Here is a 20,560-nt window from a genome sequence, read left to right as displayed (position 1 = left end):
CAAAAGCAAATGTTGCAGTGAGGTATATAGGGAAGTAAAGAGATGCATGTGGAATGCCAGTGAGCACAAACAGGCAAATAAGTTGTGGGAAAGACTATCCATAGCAGTGTCTTGGTGAGAGAGAGCAGTGTCCAAAGATATCCTCTTGAGAAGCAGCTTCTGCATCTTTCAGACAGGTTTGATATTGCTTTCCAGTCTCTAATCTAATCTGTTTTGAGTGTTTTCCCACCTGCCTAGTCTTTCATTAGTCAGATTAAACCTCATGTTTTATATTCTACCCAGATTTCAAGACTCTTACAGTAATTTATTTTCTTGAGGTTGGGGTTCTTAAGATTTAGTTAACATGCTTTCACACCTTGCTGCAAGTTATTACTAAGGATGTGAAATAAAATCAAATGTATCACCCCTGAAGTACCACATTAGTATTAATTCATTAGTATTTCCTGTATTTACTGTTCTTCAATAACATTTCAGCCAATGTGAACTAGCAATTCATATTCAGCCACTTATCACCACCCCATTCTAAATCCTTTCAAAGTAAGGTTTTATTAAGGAAATATTATTTCTGTTACATACACTTACCAGTTGATATCACATTCTCAAAACAAGTAAGTATTTTTGACTTCTGTGATTTATTAATTTTATTAGTAAATACCTGGTGGTCATTTCATGATAAATATTGGAAGAAATAGATGAAAAGAAAACAAATCCTACATATTAGTCAGTTTGGACCTGTAAACAAAAATTATCATAGTTTAAATTAGTAGATTACAGTTTAAAAGAAGAGGCAGGTTCTGAGCAGGTGTTAAATGCTGGTGGCTGTTTTCAGCTTTAAGGAAGTCACTTCTTTCCTTGAAAATACCTACTTTTGTGGAAAAAACATTAATCAATTCCCTGGCTTAGGACCCATGGATGGTTTTGACTGGCTGTCTCCTTAGATATATCAATTAACTCTGCATTTCATTGCATTTACCACTTTGAATTACAGCAGTGACTCTTTGGGGCTTTTTTTTCTTTTTGGAGCTCTGTTTCTTATTCAAATATTTTTAAAGCAGTAAAAAATAGTGTAAAGATGCCAGGAAAAACAAGGTCAATGTCAGTTATGAAAAGATAATAAACTATAGCTGTAAATAAAATACTTCAAAGCACTTCAGCAGATAAGGGGATAGGTTTTTCTTTGTGAAATTAGCCTCTGTGCACAAATGCCATGAGATATTTCAGTAAAAATATTTCGTTTTGGATCATTTTCACAACAAGCTAACATTTACTTATCCTTTTGGTTTTAAGATAAATTGAATGTAACGTTGCCAAATTTGGAATTTGATCAGAGCATGGTAACTTAAACTTATCTTCACTCCTAGAAAACTAATACCTGAATTTTGCAAAACAACTTCCGAAATACTAAGAGAGGGAGTTAAGATGACTACTTTCTTTAGACTTCCTGCATGCAGTCCCTCTGTACTTCTTTTGTCGTCATGACAGTGGTAGTTTGAGTTGATAAGAGCTTGTTCAGGGTTTAGTGCAGGGAACAGAATTACTTTTGTTTCATTGCTCTATTAAACTACTGCATCTATAGCAACAGTAATCAAATACATATTTGTGTGTTGTTCTATTAGACTCTGTAATCTGAGTGAAAACACTTAGGGCATATTTAGTACAGGAAAAACCTTCTTGTTTAATAGCAGCAGCCAGGAAAGATATAACTGCACTAGACAGTAGTGGAGGCAGGACTCCAGTAATGTTTCCAACTCATCAAGAAAACTTTTTTAAAGCATGTTCTGACTGTCTGAGAAATACAGTGAAACCCCAAGTCTGCTAATATTACTTTTCCCTGACATTCATTGGCCCCTTTGTAGACTTCTAGCAATACAAATACATATATTTCTAGTGAGGACAATGTATTTTGTTACATCATTCATAACTGTAACTGTTAACAATTGAAAAGCAGACTAACCAAATGCAGTGAATTATAAAGAGAAAATAGACCCACTGATGACTGTAGGTGGTGCACCTTTTAAGACTAGTTTCATAGAAAAGGCACCTAGGTCAACAATTTGAATCACAGACCTGTAAAATGTGGAATAAAGAAATGAATTATTCAGAAAGACCAAAGGGAAACCTCAAACATCTTAGTTTATTAATCTTGGATAAGGAAAAGCAATGACCAAAGGAGTGTGGACTGCATCCAGAGAAGGCATGTGCTTTTAGTTCTAAATAAAGGACAATTTTGAGTTTAGGATCCTTACAACTGGGAGTTAGATTAATTAAAAAAAAAAATCAGCAAAAGCTTCAATCTTGTACAAACTCAAAATTTGTAGCAGAAGTTTTAGTATAGCAACATGTCATAAGGTATCCTGCTAGTGACTCTGGCTGGCTTAACAATTTAATTTTTATGTTATACTACACCAGTATCTCCAGCCCCTCCAAGATCTCTGTTATTCTACACATTACATTAACTCATGGTTATCCAGGCTCTTTCTTGAGAAAAGCTTTCTCCATGTCTACATTACGATACATTTTAGTTATGGATTTATGATCAGGTATCTTGGTTCTAGTCTTGTGTTACTTAGGTGCTTGGTGCTATAATCTACTGACTAAATTATTTCGGTGACCTCAGTGCTGATCGTACACACTGATGCTGTGCTGTGAACCCACTCCAGAGATAAAGACTTGAGGTGGCACAGAAGCAGTTTTACCTAGCATCACTGGATTGGTAATTCAGATTTAGGAATACAGAGTTTAATTTCTTTCCTCCAGTTTTCTATTGTAGATTCTTAAAGCATGTTTTAACATCCCCCTCTACCTTCATACAGGATTTGATTTTTGGGGAGTTATTTGAAAAGTAGTCCATTATTTCATAAGATCATTACAGTAGCACTTTGCGTGTGTGTGTGTGTGATTTCTACAGACTGCTCCACACAGGAAAGAAGCTTCAGGAGAAAGACTATTGAATGAATACAGATGAACACAATATTATGTCTCAAATCTAGATATGACAACTCCAGAATACAGATGTTGCACAATAGCGAAATAACGTAGAGAGGGCTACATGGCTTCATGTAAAGAAAACACAATTAGAATTCATTTCAGGCACAGAAACTCACTCTTAAAAATTGATTTTCATAATTAAAACTATTATTACACTATACCATAAACTTTTGCAAAGTAGACATCAAATAAGGCTATTCATTTCTTATTTGGTGGCACTGCTCCTTAACTAGATCTGTCTTCCTTCTGCCATTCCCTCCCTCCAACCATCCAAACTTCTCACTGTGCTGTACAGTGCATCAGTTTAAGCAACTGGTCCTGCTGCAGAAGAACTTGGAAGAGAGATAAGAGTATTACTTTCAGCTGATGCACTTCAGGGCTTTACAAAGTGGAGAGTTTGGTGCAGAGAGCAGGAAAAAGCAGCAGGGACCACAACATTCAGCACTGGCACCAAAGGCGTTCCATAAGGAACCAGAGTCTTAGGTTTCAAACTAGTTTTAGTCTGAAATACTATTATGACACTTACCTTGCAAAAAAACAGGAGCAGCATTCTTTTTCCACATAGTCATGATTATATATCCTGTTTACTTTTACTTAAAAGTCCTGTGGTTTTGCTTCACAGCTCACAGTCAGTCAATAAATGCAACCTAACCTGCTTTGGTATCTAACATTAACCTTCAGCACATTAAACTGTCAATAAGAAAGAATTATGCCTGCTCCTCCCATAATTCAGTTGCTGTCATTTAAACAGCATTTATCATACAAAACCTTCATTTTGGTTTAGTGAAAGTATTTATGTTTGTAAAATTGGGTTACAGATACTTAAAAAAGTATGGGAGGATAAAATGTATTAACAAGTAAAATACAGGTTTACAGTTTTCAAGAGTACCTCATAGAATATGAATTTATACTTGCTGTTAAAACAAGATACACTGTTAAAACATTTGTATCAGTATTTTGCTCTGACTGGGAGAGTCTAAGGACATAGGCAAAGCAGTGTTTGTGGGCAGTAGTAGTGTCTTTTTCTAGATCAGAAGGAAAAACCTGAAAAATAATTTATAAAATATCTAAATAAATTCTGAGCAGTTGCTTTTAACTTTCATTCAGCCTTGAAATATGCTGCTTCTATTTCAGGCCTGGAAAGGGGTTCTGAGCAAATGTTGGGGTTTTTTTTTTTTTTTTTTGGTAAAATCTAGTTTTCCTAAATTATCTGATTTTCTTTTATAGGTCATTCTTATGCAAGAGGCTAAAAGTAATTAAATTTGCAGGATGAAAACATGGCACAGGCACTGTTGGTACCACCAGGACCTGAAAGCTTCCGCTATTTTACTAGAGATTCTCTCGCAGCTATTGAAAAACGTTCTGCAGAAGAAAAAGCTAAAAAGCCCAAGCAAGAACACACAGATGATGATGACGAAAATGGTCCAAAACCAAACAGTGACTTGGAGGCAGGAAAGACACTGCCATTTATTTATGGTGAAATACCTCCAGGAATGGTGTCTGAACCTTTGGAAGACCTGGACCCATATTATATCAACAGAAAAGTGAGTGAATAATCTTTTGCACAAAATAGAATATAATTTTCTACACTAGAAAAGTTTCATCACAAAATATGGTGGTTAGAGCCATCAAGCCACTAAATATACAGAAACATCTTTTCATTCAACAGAACTGATTTATGCTTTTCTATATGGTGACTCCTTCAACTTCCATTGAGTTACTTGTTATTTACTTCATTGTAAAGAAGATATAGCTTCCTTAAACTTACCTGAACTTGAGAACATGACTGATTTTTTTTGATTTCAATGTAGCAGTAAAACGAGATATGATAAATGAGGTCTTCCAAGAGTGGTTTTTCAGTGGAGATGGTTGTAGATAATCAGGGAGCATCTATCCAAGTTAGTGAAATAAAGGACTGTAACTGTATTCTTTGTTTCTGTCATAGCTATATAACATACGTAAACATATACCTATATATGTATGTATAAAATATTTCTATCTCTATATATGCAGCATATAGAGACTGTGTAAATCTGGGGTCATATAAAACCACCACAATGAAAACTGTTGCTTGAGCTGCTTGGGACTGCTATGATAGATCTCTGCTGCAGACCTGTCAATTAGGAGTCTGTGACAGACACCACAGAAAAGCTGGGGTTTGAGGAAAGAATAGGAAAAAAGACAGTTTTGTTGTTCTGAAGACTAATTGAGAGTTTTCATACAGAAACAGCAGAGCAAAGAGTTATGTGTTGTAAGAGAAAAATAATGTGCCTGAGTTACATGTGTGAGGCTATAACATAACTGTACCGTTAACAGCTTAGTCATGCTCCATGAAGAATGTAAACTTCTAAAAGAGGTGTACCTTCCCCTTCTGATTTGCACAGTCATTCCAAGTCCTCATTTTCACACAATCCACAAGCCAGGGACTTGGGGATAGAACGTCTAGTTCAAACAGATTCATTCAAGTAGAAAGTTTACCCCTTAACCTTTTTAAAAGTCATCTTTTAAAAATCTGCTGTAGAATATATGGGTTTGGGTCATGTAGCAATGATGCATACAATCTGGAAACAGACTACCATTATATGATTTAAGAGAAAGACAAGCAACAAACAAGTATATCTGCATAGCTGATACTAGTTGTAGACTGTCTTAAATTCCTCCAGGATCTGAAATAGTTCAGCCTGGGAACAGTTAAAAATACCTTATGTCCTGCACAGATTAGTAAAAGGTACAGCTGACAGTAAGAGCAGGTTCTCCTCTGTACTTTCTATCTGCTTATTTCTACATGCTCCTTTATCAGCATCAAGATGTTCTCTCAGTTCCTGATAGACTTGCGAAGTGATGTGGGTACAAAGAGTGAAGGAAGATCAAGCTGTGGATAATAACCCTAAATTTAAAAATATGGAAGATGTTTTATGGACAAATGCTTGTGATTATCTTTTCCCATCTCTCTGAAACAGAGAATGAAACGGACACTGTTGCTCTGACAGCTTGAAGCATTCTAGGCTGCCATTGAGATAAGAAACTTGACATTGAACAATTATAAAAATCCAAAGACATAAAATATCTTAAACTGTAAAGAAAACTACTTTGTTAGGAAAAATCATGCCAATAGTACTCTCAATTTTATGGCTAAATTTCTAGTTGCCTTTGGTTCACAAAACTTTTTTAAATTATGGGTTCAGTAATAGGAACAGAAAATAAAGCAGAATCCGTATGTAATTGCATAACCTAATAGTTACCAAAGTTAAGTAAACAGTGCTGTAGATAATACAAATATTAACATTTTTAAAGAAAGGAAAGCTCAGAGAAGCAGTGTTGCCAAGGATTAGTTTTGTTTATATGGTTTTGGTGGCTATATCAACAGTTCCATGCAGATTCTTATTTACAATATAATTGTCTGCACTGAGACATTTTCTTTATTAGCTACAAAAAAAAATCAGTAATAAAATTGCAAAAAAATGTTCAGGAATATTTTTTTCTGAACAATTCTTCTACAAATGAAGCATCAGAAAACCTGAGAAGTACTGACCTGCAATGATACAAAAGTAGTCAGATTTTTGGAACAAAAGTGTAAAAACTCAGACTACTGATGGACTTGTTAGTCTATAAGAGGAGTAATTAGTAAACTGCAGAATCTTTTGTCACAGCTGACATCTGTATTTGTTATGTACCAGGCTAACGTGCTCAACAGAAAACAAATGGACATCTCAAATGATGAACTTGAATTAGTCATCCCTCCTCCAGTTTATTTATAGCAGAAACTACTCTTAATCATCAACTTGTCAACACAGAGAAAATCCTACGTGAATCGTAGTCTGTCTTCAGGCTCTGTTACAGCAGTGGCCTTGGGACAGGCAACATCCTTCTAGCATTTCTAGCTGGGTGAAGGATTATAGGGCAGAGAGAAATGCTGATGAGATTGAGTCCATTCTCTGTCATCCTCAATGCTACACTTGATGTTATTCTGTGAACAGGCACTGGCAACGCTCCTTTACCTAATTTCTTTCCCACTGTAGAGAGGTTTGCTTTCTCTCACAGAGCGAGCAGACTGGATAGGTAGTAAAGGCCACGGAGGGGGAAGCATTTTTCTGATCACATCCAAGTTTTCACAGAGAATGGAAAGCAAGATGGAGAACAGTGATACTATATAGCTCTGCTGAGAGCTTAAGACTGTATTATGGTAACACAAAGCAGAGCCATTAGCATCGACAAAGAGCAAAGGGAATGAAGAATAGTGATGTCCTGAAGAAATTTCAAACAGCAGAAAAGATGCAAGTAAAACTCACACAAATACACTTGGAACAAAAATGAAAACACTTAGGCGATGACTGCCAAAAGAAACATAATGAAATGAATGCTAACCATCAATTTATCAGGTCAAATTTTTAAAAGATAATAGCTACCTAAATTTGGTGCTCACATATAAGGCAAATAAGAGCATATTGTTACAAATGAAAACAGCATTTTTTTCAAGAAAATATTTGTTTTTATAGGATGCCAAGTTCTGGCATACATTTGTCTCAGACTGCTCAGAATGATGTCAGCTGGCAATTTATTAATCCTTTTATTCTTTCACAGATACATTTTTAGAAGATACGTATAATTGATACTGGTAGCATTTAAAAATCTAAAATGAATGCAAAATTATTTTAAAATTATGGTTAATTGTTTAGTGACAGGTGTTTGTCCTTGTCATCCTGTATATGTGTATATAATTCTGTCAAGTATTTGTTTCAAATGAAACTGTCATTTAGAATTGCCATCTTGCTGGTTTGGTTTTGTTTGTGTATGCTCACAAGGTAGAATGTATTTGATTAATTTGAAACTCAGACATTAATCAAAGACTTTGTTAGAAATAAAATTGAAATTATTGCAATTATTAATAAATTGACATTGGTGCTGATAAGTCCCACCAATTTTAATAATATCAGAATTCAGTCCACATGCTGGGAAATTTAGCAAGTTTGAGAATTGGCTGTGGGAGACTTAATCCAATGTATTCACAGAAATCAGTTATTTTTCTACTACAAGTAGACAGTAGAATGAAACTTGAGCCTCTCAGGTAGAGAATGGAATCTTTTAGAAAGAGGAAGAGACATTTGTGTAGTCACCACTCTATTTTAATTTTGTATTTCTTTTTTGCAGACTTTCATAGTATTGAATAAAGGAAAGGCAATTTTCCGATTCAGTGCCACATCTGCCTTGTACATTTTAACTCCTTTTAATCCCATCAGAAAAATTGCTATCAAGATTTTGGTACATTCATATCCTTTTTTCTTAATGTTGATTTAAGGGCTGCCATTTCAAAATATTTAATTACCGAAATAATATATTTTATATGGATATACAAATTATGTCCATGTGGGTGTACTATGCTAACTAAACATATACTGATCACACGTAAAAAGCAGCAATATCACATGTGAATTGCAGTATGATCTTCATTCCTACTTGGAGAATACTCTACTGAACCACCTAAAACCATCAGATTTTAAACATCAGGCTTTATATACAAAAGGAGACCTGATCCCATACTAAGGCCTGCAGCTAAGGCCAAATTAGTAACAAACCATTGCACTTGAATATATGTAAGGTCACACTTTTAACAAGACCTGTAGTACTATTCATGAACTAGACTGGCTTAGCAAGGACAAAAGAGCGTGAGTAAAGAGCTGCTTTTTCAGGCATACTTTTTCAGCTTTGTGTTTTCAGCATTGGGGTAGGTGTCCTATAAAAGATCCAGGTCAGAATAAAGGAGAATATTTTCAAATATATTTCAATCATGTCCAAAGAACAACTTGGGCATAAACAACCAACTTCTGCCTAGAGATCTTTTAGAACGATACCCCTGGCTTCAATGAGTAATTATATTTGGGTACTCATTTCATATTTTTACAGACTTAAGGATGTGTTTAAGTTTCATTTAAATCCTAAACCTGCCATAATTATAAAAGTAATATATTGCTTCACAGCAAGTGCACCATAACATGCCAGATGGTATACCACTTAAAATAGATAAAATTATGCACAAAGATTTATTTTCTGATTTTATTTAGAATGTCACACTATTTGTACATATTTTTATACACTTAATATTATAAATTATTTCAGTGTTATAAAATTGTCATACTTTTTTGACCTAAGTGCCTTGACTGTAATCTACATTATTCAGCATGCTTATCATGTGCACTATTTTGACCAACTGTGTATTTATGACCATGAGTAACCCTCCAGACTGGACAAAGAATGTAGAGTAAGTTAACCATTTTTACTTCTTTGGTTTTATGTCTTTGTTTTTGTGACTCCAAACGAGAAACATTTATGAGAAGTCGCATGCCAGAATGGGCTGCTCCAGAATCCTAAAGAATCAGATTCCATGAGATCATCAATATCTTTCTGGTTTCCTCCTGGATAACGTAAACGGTTTAAAGAGTAATGCCTTGCTCTTTAAAAATATGTCTAAGGAATATTTGAACTTCAGTGAAGTATGAACATGAGCTCTTGTCCTTGGGTGTAATGAACTGTAAATCGGAAAAGAAGTTCCAGAACTTCAAATATGCATGTAGAATTGTTGCATGTCATTGATGAGGCCAGCCATATATTCCTTGAGTATCCATGATCTTAGCACAGTGGGACACATCATGGCTCACTGATGTGAACTCACAAGTGCCAGCCACAGCAAGCACCCACAACACACAAACCACAAGAAACTCAAACTCCTGAGGAGTAACAAAGAGCTGACAGAAGTAAGGAAACCACAAAGTATCCCTGTTTCTCTTTCTTGTTCATGGTTACACCTGCATGATTGTTCTCTAACAAAATACAGATACAGGTTTTCCTTTGAAATATTATGGTTTTCTTTGAAATAAAACTACTCATGAAAAACGTGTTTCTAACCACTTGTGGTCATTTCACTCCCTCCTATTCTCCAATAGTCATTATTGATTTCTATTTATTTATTTCAGTGCATTAAGGAATCTTACTCTGAAAGCTATATTTAGAAACTGCACTAGTATTCACTCGTTCTCAGTATGCTCAACAGTGACTATGGCTTGTTGCAGTTCCTGAGAGTCTGAAAGGAGAGCAGTAGGGTCTGTAGGTAGATTTCCTTTATGCTGGAGGTCTGCACAGACCCACGTGGGTCTCAGGAAGTCCCTGAATTATGCTGGTTATAACTGACTGTTCTATGTTTTTAAATGGATGGTTGTTCCCACACCAGGTAAATTGGTAATCTTGCTCCATATCTTCAAGAATAAGAGTCTGGGCATGCTTTCTTATATTTAATGATTATTTATGAAATAAACCTGTATTATAGGCATGAGTATAGTTATTATCCAGAATTGATTTTTACAAAACTCTCTGATTTTGACATAAAAAAAATTTCATTTTTTATAGCACTTAGACATCTACCTGATTTGTGAATGCAAGCAAAGAGGCAGCCCTGTGAGTGCCAGAAAATGTACATATAAATATCAAAGTCTGAAATGTATCTGTAAATGCTAGAGCCTGAAATTATTTTCAAGCAGAAAAAATGAGATTAAATCAACCTTTTAGGAAATGAGTACTATATATATGGGTCAGGTTCAAATTTCATCTGGATAAGGATTACATTCTTAAGTGTTTGGGACAAGTTAAGTTAATGATTTCCTCCTCTCACTTCTAAATACTTTTTGTTTCCCATTTTTTTGTAAGTCATCTTTGATAAAGAATGGCACCATCTCTAAGTATAAATATGCAAAAATCCATTACTCCTGCTCTGATGCATTTCAGGTACACTTTCACTGGAATTTATACCTTCGAATCACTTATCAAAATTCTTGCAAGGGGCTTCTGCTTAGAAGGTTTTACTTTTCTGCGAGACCCATGGAACTGGCTTGACTTCAGTGTCATTTTAATGGCGTAAGTGGTTCAAGAACTTTTTAAGCTTTTAGGGCATGAAATTAGTGGCAAATATTATTATAATAAATATATTGATTTTAATAGTATTTTATTTCTGCAACCTGTGAAGTTTAGACACTGTATCACACATTTTAGTACTCATAAATCAAAGTAAAATATGGCAGAAGCCAGCACAGAGTGTCAGCCACTAGTGTAATTACTGCTGAGGGACACTAATTTCATGTCCTATGTTTTTCTGCTCACCAGAATGGAAGCCATCCCTTTGACTTCATGTCACTGTCCTATTACAAGCTAATTAGTTTAATTAGCTGTTCTAATAAAAATCAATGAGTTTCACTTCAATTAAATTTAAGCAAAATTGATGAAAATAAATAATTATAAAAGCAAGGTGTACTGATGACACAGGTGAATTTTGAAGTATGATTGCTAATATTGCCACAGAGGTTTTGAAGACCCACATAATTAGTATAAGCTCTGCCTCAATTCTGAATAACTGTGATTTAATCCTACAGGTATGTAACAGAATTTGTAAACCTAGGCAATGTTTCAGCTCTTCGAACTTTCAGAGTATTGAGAGCTTTGAAAACTATTTCTGTAATTCCAGGTAAGAAGTAGTTGGTGTAAGGTGTTAGGCCCCTCGTATCTCCAACTGTTATTTGTGTGCTGTCATTGTGTTTGTGTGTGAACTCCCCTATTACAGATATGTGACAGAGTTTGTGGACCTGGGCAATGTCTCAGCGTTGAGAACATTCAGAGTTCTCCGAGCTTTGAAAACAATATCAGTCATTCCAGGTGAGAGCTAGGTTAAACACTGAGGCTGACTTTCGTTCCATTGAAGTCGAATTCACTTCTTTTGAGCATAAGTCTTGCTGTTTGCTGCTTGTGTTGCAAAAAAAAACAAAACAAAACAAAAAAAAAGGCATGGATCATAAACCTGGATTATGATTCTTTGCCTTTTCAGCATTAGCTTCTTTTATTTTGCAAAATCAGCCTTTGAGTTTAACAGATTGTTGCATGAAAAAAAATATGAGGCCTATGGGTTATTTTGCTTTGTTTTTCTGCATTTTATTAAGACAAGTTGTTTCTTTTAAATTAAAAAAGCTTTAGCGCTGTGGCTTTCTTGATATTGAATTTTTTCCTTTATTTTACCACTTAAAATTAGCATTAGTTGTAAAGACAACCAAGTAAAATCAAAAAATGCTACCAAAAAGCAGATAAATATTGCACAGGAAATTTTATCAAATGCAAATGATTTTTTTCACTCAAAATTACTTGCACTTCTATATCATACTATCTTCATACTGTTGTAGTTTTATTTAATATCTAAAAAAAATTTCTAAAAATTACTTGTAATTCAATCTCATTCTAACTGCATACTGTTGTGAAGTCATATTTAACATCAACTGGAAACTGAAGTATTGAAGAATATTAAATGCAGAGAAAAATTAAGAAATAAGAATATATTTATAACAGGAAAGCATGATTGATAAAATTTCCTGGTTGAGAATAACATTATGCAGTCAACTTATTGGAATATATCTACATTGCATATTCATAAAAAGGAATCTTTTCATTCATCTTCACAAGCTCTGAGGCTGCTCATGAAGCTTTACATTTTGAAAAATAAAAAATAATTTCTTTTTAAGCGTTTGCATGACATCTTAATTATAAGGGAAGGACAAAGATAGTCTTTGATAAATCTATGGATCTTTTCTCTTTTCAGGCCTAAAGACTATTGTAGGAGCCCTAATTCAGTCTGTGAAGAAGCTCTCGGACGTAATGATCCTGACTGTGTTTTGTCTGAGTGTATTTGCACTGATAGGGCTGCAGCTGTTCATGGGCAACTTGAGGAATAAATGCCTGCAGTGGCCTCCAGACAATTCTACTTTTGAAACAACTGTTATTTCCTACTTTAACAGCACGATGGATGAAAATGGTACATTTGCTAATATGACAGTGAGCACATTTAACTGGAAGGATTACATTGAGGATGAAAGTAAGAATGTCTGATATAACAATTTTTAATATATTTGTGGCTATAGTATGTAACTACTTGTGATCAAAGAACACTGATTTACATTTCTGCCTTATGTAGAACTGATTACAGTCACTGACTGACAGAGATTAAATACATACAGTAAACAAGTACAATAACCAGAAGGGTTCCTAAACAAACTACAAAGTGATCATCAGCTAGTCACCTTGATTTTATTACAATTTCCTTTTCTTTTACTTTGTAGTACTTTCAGGTTCATTTGATTTATTTACATGTACTTCTAATGCTTTCTACACAGCTCATTTTTACATTTTGGAAGGACAAAGAGATGCCCTACTTTGTGGTAATAGCTCTGATGCGGGGTAAGACCCTTTCAAATATCCTCTGTTATGTTCTGTAGAAAAAGCAATAACATGTAACCTATCCATAGCAGTTGCAACTCCATATTTAGCAGCATTACAGAACTTATAGAGTCTTGCTGCTAAACAATGATTTCTTACTTAAGTCAAAGTATTTCACTATCTGGCTAAACAAAATACTCATTAACAGCCTTTCTTCCTGCTTAATTGGAAAATTCTGTTGGTGTTAATGATAAAATCTGAACTCTTGTAAAGTCTATTTTGGAGATATACTGACAGAAGAAAAGAGGATGAAAGCAAAGGTTAGAACTGAGAGAATATGTAAACTATTAAGACGGCATGGTAGTGACTGCATAGTTCAAGACTGAATCTTTATTTTCAAGCCTCTTTTTCATTACTATCAAATTCTGTCATACACATGTGCCCAGTTATGAGCCTAGAATTGTTAGTTGAACTCCAATACCTAACTTGTAACAGTGAAGAAGCTTATTAAAAAAAAAAATCTCATCATTATGTGGGAGATCCCTAAGAGTACAATTGGATTTAGCTAATAATATTGTTTAATCTGTCTGTAACCTTAACAATAGTCTAGCAATTATTTCTGCTAAGAAATTATTTATTTAGAAAAAAGATTCTATTTGCAAAATGTAACTGAGGTGAATTTAAACTGGTCATTTCAACCAGATGGAAAGGGTATCTTTCATTTTCTCTCTTATTAGTTTATTTCTTATGATTTTTTTTCTTTCTGAATTAATTTAATCATAATTCATGGATTTCCTGTGGAAAAATAGTGCATATTGCCCCAAAATATAATAAATATGTTCTAAAAGGAAATAGAAGTTATGACTAAATACCTCCTCCTTGGTTTTCACATAGGCAGTGTCCAGAGGGATATATATGTGTGAAAGCTGGTAGAAATCCCAACTACGGTTACACAAGTTTTGACACCTTCAGTTGGGCTTTTTTGTCACTCTTTCGGCTAATGACTCAGGACTTCTGGGAAAACCTGTATCAGCTGGTAAGAAATTTTTATTATATAAAAACTAAACTGTAGGTGACATACAAAATTATATAAATAGGGTTATTTGTACATGAGCTGAAAGCATAATGCTGTTGCAGTAACAAAGATAAGTGGTGGAATAATCTATAGATATGTTTTCTACTCCCTAGACACTACGTGCTGCTGGGAAGACCTACATGATATTTTTTGTTCTGGTGATTTTTCTGGGCTCTTTCTATCTGATCAACTTGATCTTGGCTGTGGTTGCCATGGCCTATGAAGAACAGAATCAAGCAACAATGGAAGAAGCAGAGCAGAAAGAGGCAGAATTTCAACAGATGCTGGAACAACTGAAGAAGCAACAAGAAGAAGCTCAGGTAATGATGGAAATTATATTTTCCAAACAGCCTTATTTGTAAGGCAAGAATAATAAATTTTATGAATTAGAACATGTATAAATTGTGCAATGAATTACAGAAAGAAAAAAGTCTTGTTTACCACGCATGTTATAAAAGAGAGATAGCCAAAATCAGGATATCAAAATATCAAACAAGTAAACTAATGGTACAGAAAAGAATGTTAGTAAGTTCACCAAAAGTCTGTAAAATACTTGTGATAAGATTGTCCTAGAAACCTGACTTTCAGTAGTCATAGTTCATTATGCTTTTACGTTACAGATCTTATGAACAGCATGAAAAAAGCCTAGTGATGTTACTTCTGGTTTACAGTTTGAATGAAGATTGCGAGGCTTGCTGTACTTAATGGTTTTCTTCAATATTCAGAAAATAGAGAGAAGGATAGTAGCCAGTGTTGTTTGAGGTTTATATCCAGCAACGTATTTAAGTATATCCCTAATTCAAGCACAATGAAGTCAATCAGAAGTTTATAAATCATTAGAACAGACTAGCAATATTTATAACAAAGGTATTACTTCAGAATTCTTTTAATCTTTTTTTTTTTTTGAAAAGACAAGAAAATTATTTAAAGTTTTCTGAGAAAAAGACATTTTAATAGATACTTTTGTGTGAGGTTCTCCTGCTTCAAAGTAAAAGACATGCAGGAATTCAGCTCCATGTGCCAGACATCTGTCTAATTTCTGGACTGATTTTCTATTGTTTTTCATCTGTCATGCAGTAATTTTCAACAAGACAATGTTTATAAAATACTAGAAAATTAGAATCGTCTATGAAACCACAGGTTTTGAGTATTTTACAGCTACTTTCACTAAGTTAGAATGATTCTATAAAGTGCTAATAGAAAGTGAAACTCTCCATCTTTTTCTTGAAAAGAAAGTTTTATGTATTACCTGTGAAATCTAATTAGCATATTTCTATTTTAGTCACTAAACCTTATCACTTCCAAATCACTAAAGAAAAAGCAGAATCCTGCAAAATTCAAATTAAAATAAGTTAAATATTAGCAAAGAGTACTTTTTTAATTTTATTTTTTTTTCATTCATGAAAGCCACTAAATCACATTATATTAAATGATATCAGGAGGCTCATCTAGGTGTTTGTGTGCCTGTGAGATTGTGGACAGAGATTAAGCTGATCCAGAATTAGGAAGAAGAATAGAACCATATGAAACAGACTACAAGGAAGGTTGGATAAAGGCTCCAGAAAGTCATTACTTTTTTTAAATGAATGAGCACTCAATTCAGTCAAGATCCCTTTTGTACATGAAAATATTAGAAGAAAGTATGCATTACAAGGTGGAACACTGAGCTGCTGAATTGGTTGATGAGATGGAAATGTGTGGGACCCATCTGTGCACTCCCTTGACACTGAACCCATTCACCCACAAAGCTAAGTCATCACAGCGGTCTTCGGATTGCTCCACTTGTTTGAGCTTTGGTGTTAGTATTATGAAGTAGATGGGTGAAGACTCTGCATTTGGTGCTTTTGTTTCTGTTAAGAGCATTTGAAGGATGATATTCTGAAACAAGTATGACAAAATTTTGAGTATCACTTTTTTTAATTGTTAAACGTTTCAGAATCATATTAATACTCCACTTATCAGAAAAAGTCTGTATCAAGTCAACTTGCATAGCATGGGTTGTATACTGTGGTGCAGAAAGCCATTAATTCATACTATGAGCTTTTAAACTATCCTTTCCTGCTGTAGAGAGATATTTCATCATTCCTGAAATACTTGGCATTGAATATAATATGTTTTTCCAGATAATTATGAGTAATTTTTTTATATGACCCTAGTCTCTAGCCATTTACCACATCACCCTTTTTTGTAATCTCACAGCATCCTACCATCTTCCCAAACATATTTTCCACTGCAGAATTTCACAGTAATTTCCCTGACAGTTCTTTCTAGAAAGAGTACTGGACACACTCAATCTTTCCTTTATTTGATGACTAAATGAACCAGTTTCCTTAATGAACGAAATCAGGTAGGCTAACCACTGTAGTTGAAGATACTGGTCCTGATTTTTGGGATGGCTCTTCTCTTCAGTAAGTTACTTCATTCCCTCCCATCAGAGAATAAATATAAACTTTTTCTTCTCTCTGGATGCAGCACCAACAGGCAATAAGTGTAGCTTTGTGTATCTACAGCAAAGACCTAGAATGTTGTTACAGTGGGAAATCTGGGAGGGGGGAAACATGAAGAGTGAGGCAGGGCTTGAAGACATGTCTAGAGGGTGTGCCTGTTGCCAGTGAGGGTAGGAAGTAATGTGAAGGGGACTGTCCTTGCTGTGAAGACAGTGAGGAAAGGCTGGATTCAACTACTTTCAGGCTTCTAATCAGATTATGATATGTTAACTCATATGGTGGATGTTAGGGATTAGTTTTCTCTGCAAGGACTCAGAAGTGATCAGCTGAATTAGAGCATGATGTGGGGCTTTTTTAGAGAGAAAATGGGGAAGCAGGTCTGAAATATATGAAAATATATGTAATATATGAAAAAGCACCATGTTTATATTTTTCTGACTACCTTAACTTTAGACCAGTGTCTTGTGCAACAAGTCTTTAAGGAATAGTGGCACTATTGTTCTGCTGAAGTTGATGCTTCCAGTAGCTCATGCTGCTAAACAATGAGGAGCTCAGTAGTTTCTTTAGTTCAATCTGTTTGTGTATATTTGTATACTCAAGGGTGTACGACCAGCAGTATTACCACAGTGATAGTAAAAACATTTTATAAAAGCCTATAAAATTTTTCATTTTTGGCCTACTAAAAACAACTTGCTTTGTAACCTGACAGGCCACAGCAGCAGTAGCAGCAGCTTCAGTTGCATCAAGAGATTTCAGTGGTGTAGGGGGGTTAGGAGAACTCCTGGAAAGTTCTTCAGAAGCATCAAAGTTGAGCTCAAAGAGTGCTAAAGAAAGAAGAAACAGAAGGAAAAAAAGAAGACAGAAAGAAATGTCTGAAGCAGAGGACAAAGGAGATACTGATAAGTTCCCCAAGTCTGAGTCAGAAGACAGTATCAGAAGGAAAAGTTTTCGCTTCTCCACAGAAGGAAGTCAACTGACACATGAAAAAAAGTTCACATCTCCTCACCAGGTATAGCACACTTTTTATTAAATCATGTACGTCTACTCTAATTTGGTTTTGACTGATATTACAGCAGCTTTACATATTGGAAGTTATGTAAAAGGTGAGTGAAGGAAAAAGCCAGTAGGATTACTGTTAACAGTATTACAGTTTGATATGGTTTGACCTATTTTATTAGCAAAGGGATAAAAAGAACATACAAAGGAAAATTGTAAACTTAATTAAACATTTCTGAAAATGTATTTCTGAAGATATATCTGGTAGATTGGAGAAACAATCAAAGACTTTTTGATTAGTACTCATATATTTGCATTAATCAACCATAGGTTCTCTGCTCTGCATCCATTTCAAAACTATACAAATACGTGGGTTTTTTTAGAAGACCACATCATAAAAATACCCTACATAGGAAATTCCATACTACCATTACTTTCTGTTGTTTACCTTAATTAGATTCTTTAAATGGTAGATAGTGAGAGAAGTAGCTCTAGTACTCCACGATAAAGACAAACTATCTGCAGATCTGTGGGCATACATTTGTAAGAATTTAGTCATACTGTTCTTTTTCATTAGAAATTCATTATACAAGATGGAGAATCATTGCAATCATAGAAGAAAATATTTAGGAAGGACCTCTGGGAATCGCTCAGTCCAAACTTCAAAGCTCTACACCCTGAAATCAAAGGATCTCTTTCATTGCTTAAGGATACCTTTGCTTATTTCGAGTCTACACATAGTTATGGTATTTGTAGAAAAATCACTCAGAAGGCATCTCTTAAAAATGATCATGTCTAGTCTCTGCCAATAGATGACATTCACCTACCAATACTACCCATATTTAACTAACAATGTTTATCCTACTTAAAGTTCATATCAAGTGTGTCAGTTTACACACTCAAATGAGTTTCAGTGGTAGAAATACTTCATACTGCAATATATCTTATAACCATAGAATGATTTGGGTTGGAAGTGACCTTAATGATCATCCAGTTCCAGCCCCCCTGCCATGGGCAGGGACACCTTCCACCAGACCAGGCTGCTCAAAGCCCCGTCCAACCTGGGCTTGAACCCTTCCAGGGAGGGGACAGCCACAGCTTCTCTGGGCAACCTGTGCCAGTGCCTCACCATCATCACAGTAAAGAATTTCTTCCTTCTATCTAACCTAAATCTGCCCTCTTTCAGTTTAAAGCCATTACTGCATGTTCTGTCACTAGAATCCCTGATAATGAGTCCCTCCCCACCTTTCCTGTAGCCGCTGGAAGGCCACTAGAAGGTCTCTCCAGAGCCTTCTCTTCTCCATGCTGAACAACCCCAGCTCTCTCTGCCTGTCCACACAAGGGAGGTGCTCCAGCCCCCAGTTATCTTCATGGCCTCCTCTGGACCCACTCAAGCAGGTCCATGTCCTTCTTATGTTGGGGGCTCCAGAACTGGGCACAATACTGCAAAGGGGTCTCATGAGAACAGAGTAGAGGGGAAGAATCCCCTCCCTTGGCCTGCTGACCACATTTCTCTTGATGCAGCCCAGGATACAGTTGGCTTTCTGGGCTGTGAGCTCACATTCCTGGCTCATGGTCAGTTTTCCATCCACTTCTGCCCCCAAGTCCTTCTCTGCAAGGCTGCTCTCAGTCCAGTCATCATCCAGCCTCGATTTGTGCTTGGGATTGCCTTGACCCATGTGCAGGACCTTGCACTTGGCTTTGTTGAATTTCATGAGGTTTGCACTGACCCACCTCTCCAGCCTGTCCAGGTTCCTCTGGATGGCATCCCTTCCCTCCAGCACATCAACCACTACACACAGCTTGAGTGTCACTGGCAAACTTGCTGAGGGTAAGCTCAGTCCTACTGTCCATGTCTCCAACAAAGATGTTAAACAGCACTGGCCCAAACACTGACTCCTGTGGAATGCCACTTGTCACTGGTCTCCACTTGGAACCATTGACTGCAACTCTCTGAGTGTGACCATTCAGCCAATTCCTTATTCGCTGAGTGGTCCATCCATCAAATCCATGACTACAGTAAAATAGTGTTGCACATATTTGTTCATACTCTGAAACTCTCAGAAAGCTTTCATCTTGTCAATTGTCAAGAACTGTGAAACTTCCACAGAAACTTAAGCAGCTTAGGAAAGCAGGCATTTCAAATGACTTTTGATAACATTAAAATTAAATATGAATTCATTTTGCAGAATAAATAATTAAAGTTCATTAAAATCAAGTGAAAACAAATATTGTATATGTCTTAGATTTGAAAGAAAAGAAGGAAATAGTACAATAGACAGGAAACAGCTCATCTGGAGATGTCATGAATTACACAGCAGGAAGGAAATAAGTGACCATCAAATAAATTCTTTTAAAATTAATTTAAAATTTTAAAATACAAAAAGACTTGTATCAAGCAAATAATCTAGTTGAGGATAATTTATTAATTAAAGACTGTCTTGGTAATTGTTTTTGCAGTTGTAAAAATGCTTTGGGGTAAATGTTTCCTGCATATAACTGGTGTAAAACTGAGCTGCCACAAGAGCAGAAGGATTACAGGCAGTAGAACTGGTGAAGGAAAAGCTGGTTTGTCTTGTTAGCCATGCAGTTGCTCCCTGGTGAAACAGGGTGGCAAAGCCTGAAACAGTGCAGTAGAATGGTAAAGGTAGATAATCTGCCCACTTGGCCCCTGTAGAGGTTTTGTCCTTTGACACAATATTCCATGTGCAAATGAATGATGTAGCCTGCAAGAAAACCCAAGCTTTCCTTTCAGACCTTACTTTCCAGGAGCATGTAGACACATATATTTCTGTCTCTACAAGTGTTAGAATTG

General features: G+C 35.5%; 1 protein-coding gene across 4 annotated transcripts in view; it reads left to right on the top strand.

Annotated features, from left to right (window-relative positions):
- LOC104368696 (sodium channel protein type 2 subunit alpha) overlaps nt 1–20,560 on the top strand; it is a 77,005-nt gene that overhangs the window by 10,103 nt on the left and 46,342 nt on the right. For 2 of the 4 annotated variants that reach the window (XM_033007874.2, XM_033007873.2), the window contains exons 2-11: nt 4,216–4,532; nt 8,137–8,255; nt 9,155–9,244; nt 10,762–10,890; nt 11,403–11,494; nt 12,614–12,886; nt 13,185–13,248; nt 14,122–14,263; nt 14,416–14,622; nt 17,459–17,758. In XM_033007874.2, the coding sequence (XP_032863765.2) occupies nt 4,266–4,532; nt 8,137–8,255; nt 9,155–9,244; nt 10,762–10,890; nt 11,403–11,494; nt 12,614–12,886; nt 13,185–13,248; nt 14,122–14,263; nt 14,416–14,622; nt 17,459–17,758 (1,683 nt within the window). In that variant the 5' untranslated portion in view covers nt 4,216–4,265. Of the gene's footprint in view, nt 1–4,215; nt 4,533–8,136; nt 8,256–9,154; nt 9,245–10,761; nt 10,891–11,402; nt 11,495–11,590; nt 11,683–12,613; nt 12,887–13,184; nt 13,249–14,121; nt 14,264–14,415; nt 14,623–17,458; nt 17,759–20,560 lie in introns of all 4 variants that reach the window. The other 2 variants (XM_033007872.2, XM_042784142.1) reach the window with 1 other exon arrangement.

The sequence above is a fragment of the Tyto alba genome, unplaced genomic scaffold (assembly GCF_018691265.1).
Source record: "Tyto alba isolate M040663 unplaced genomic scaffold, T.alba_DEE_v4.0 Super-Scaffold_7, whole genome shotgun sequence".
Taxonomy (NCBI): Eukaryota; Metazoa; Chordata; class Aves; order Strigiformes; family Tytonidae; genus Tyto; species Tyto alba.
The sequence above is the reverse complement of the archived record's forward strand: the minus strand, read 5'-3'. Positions and strand labels throughout refer to the sequence as shown.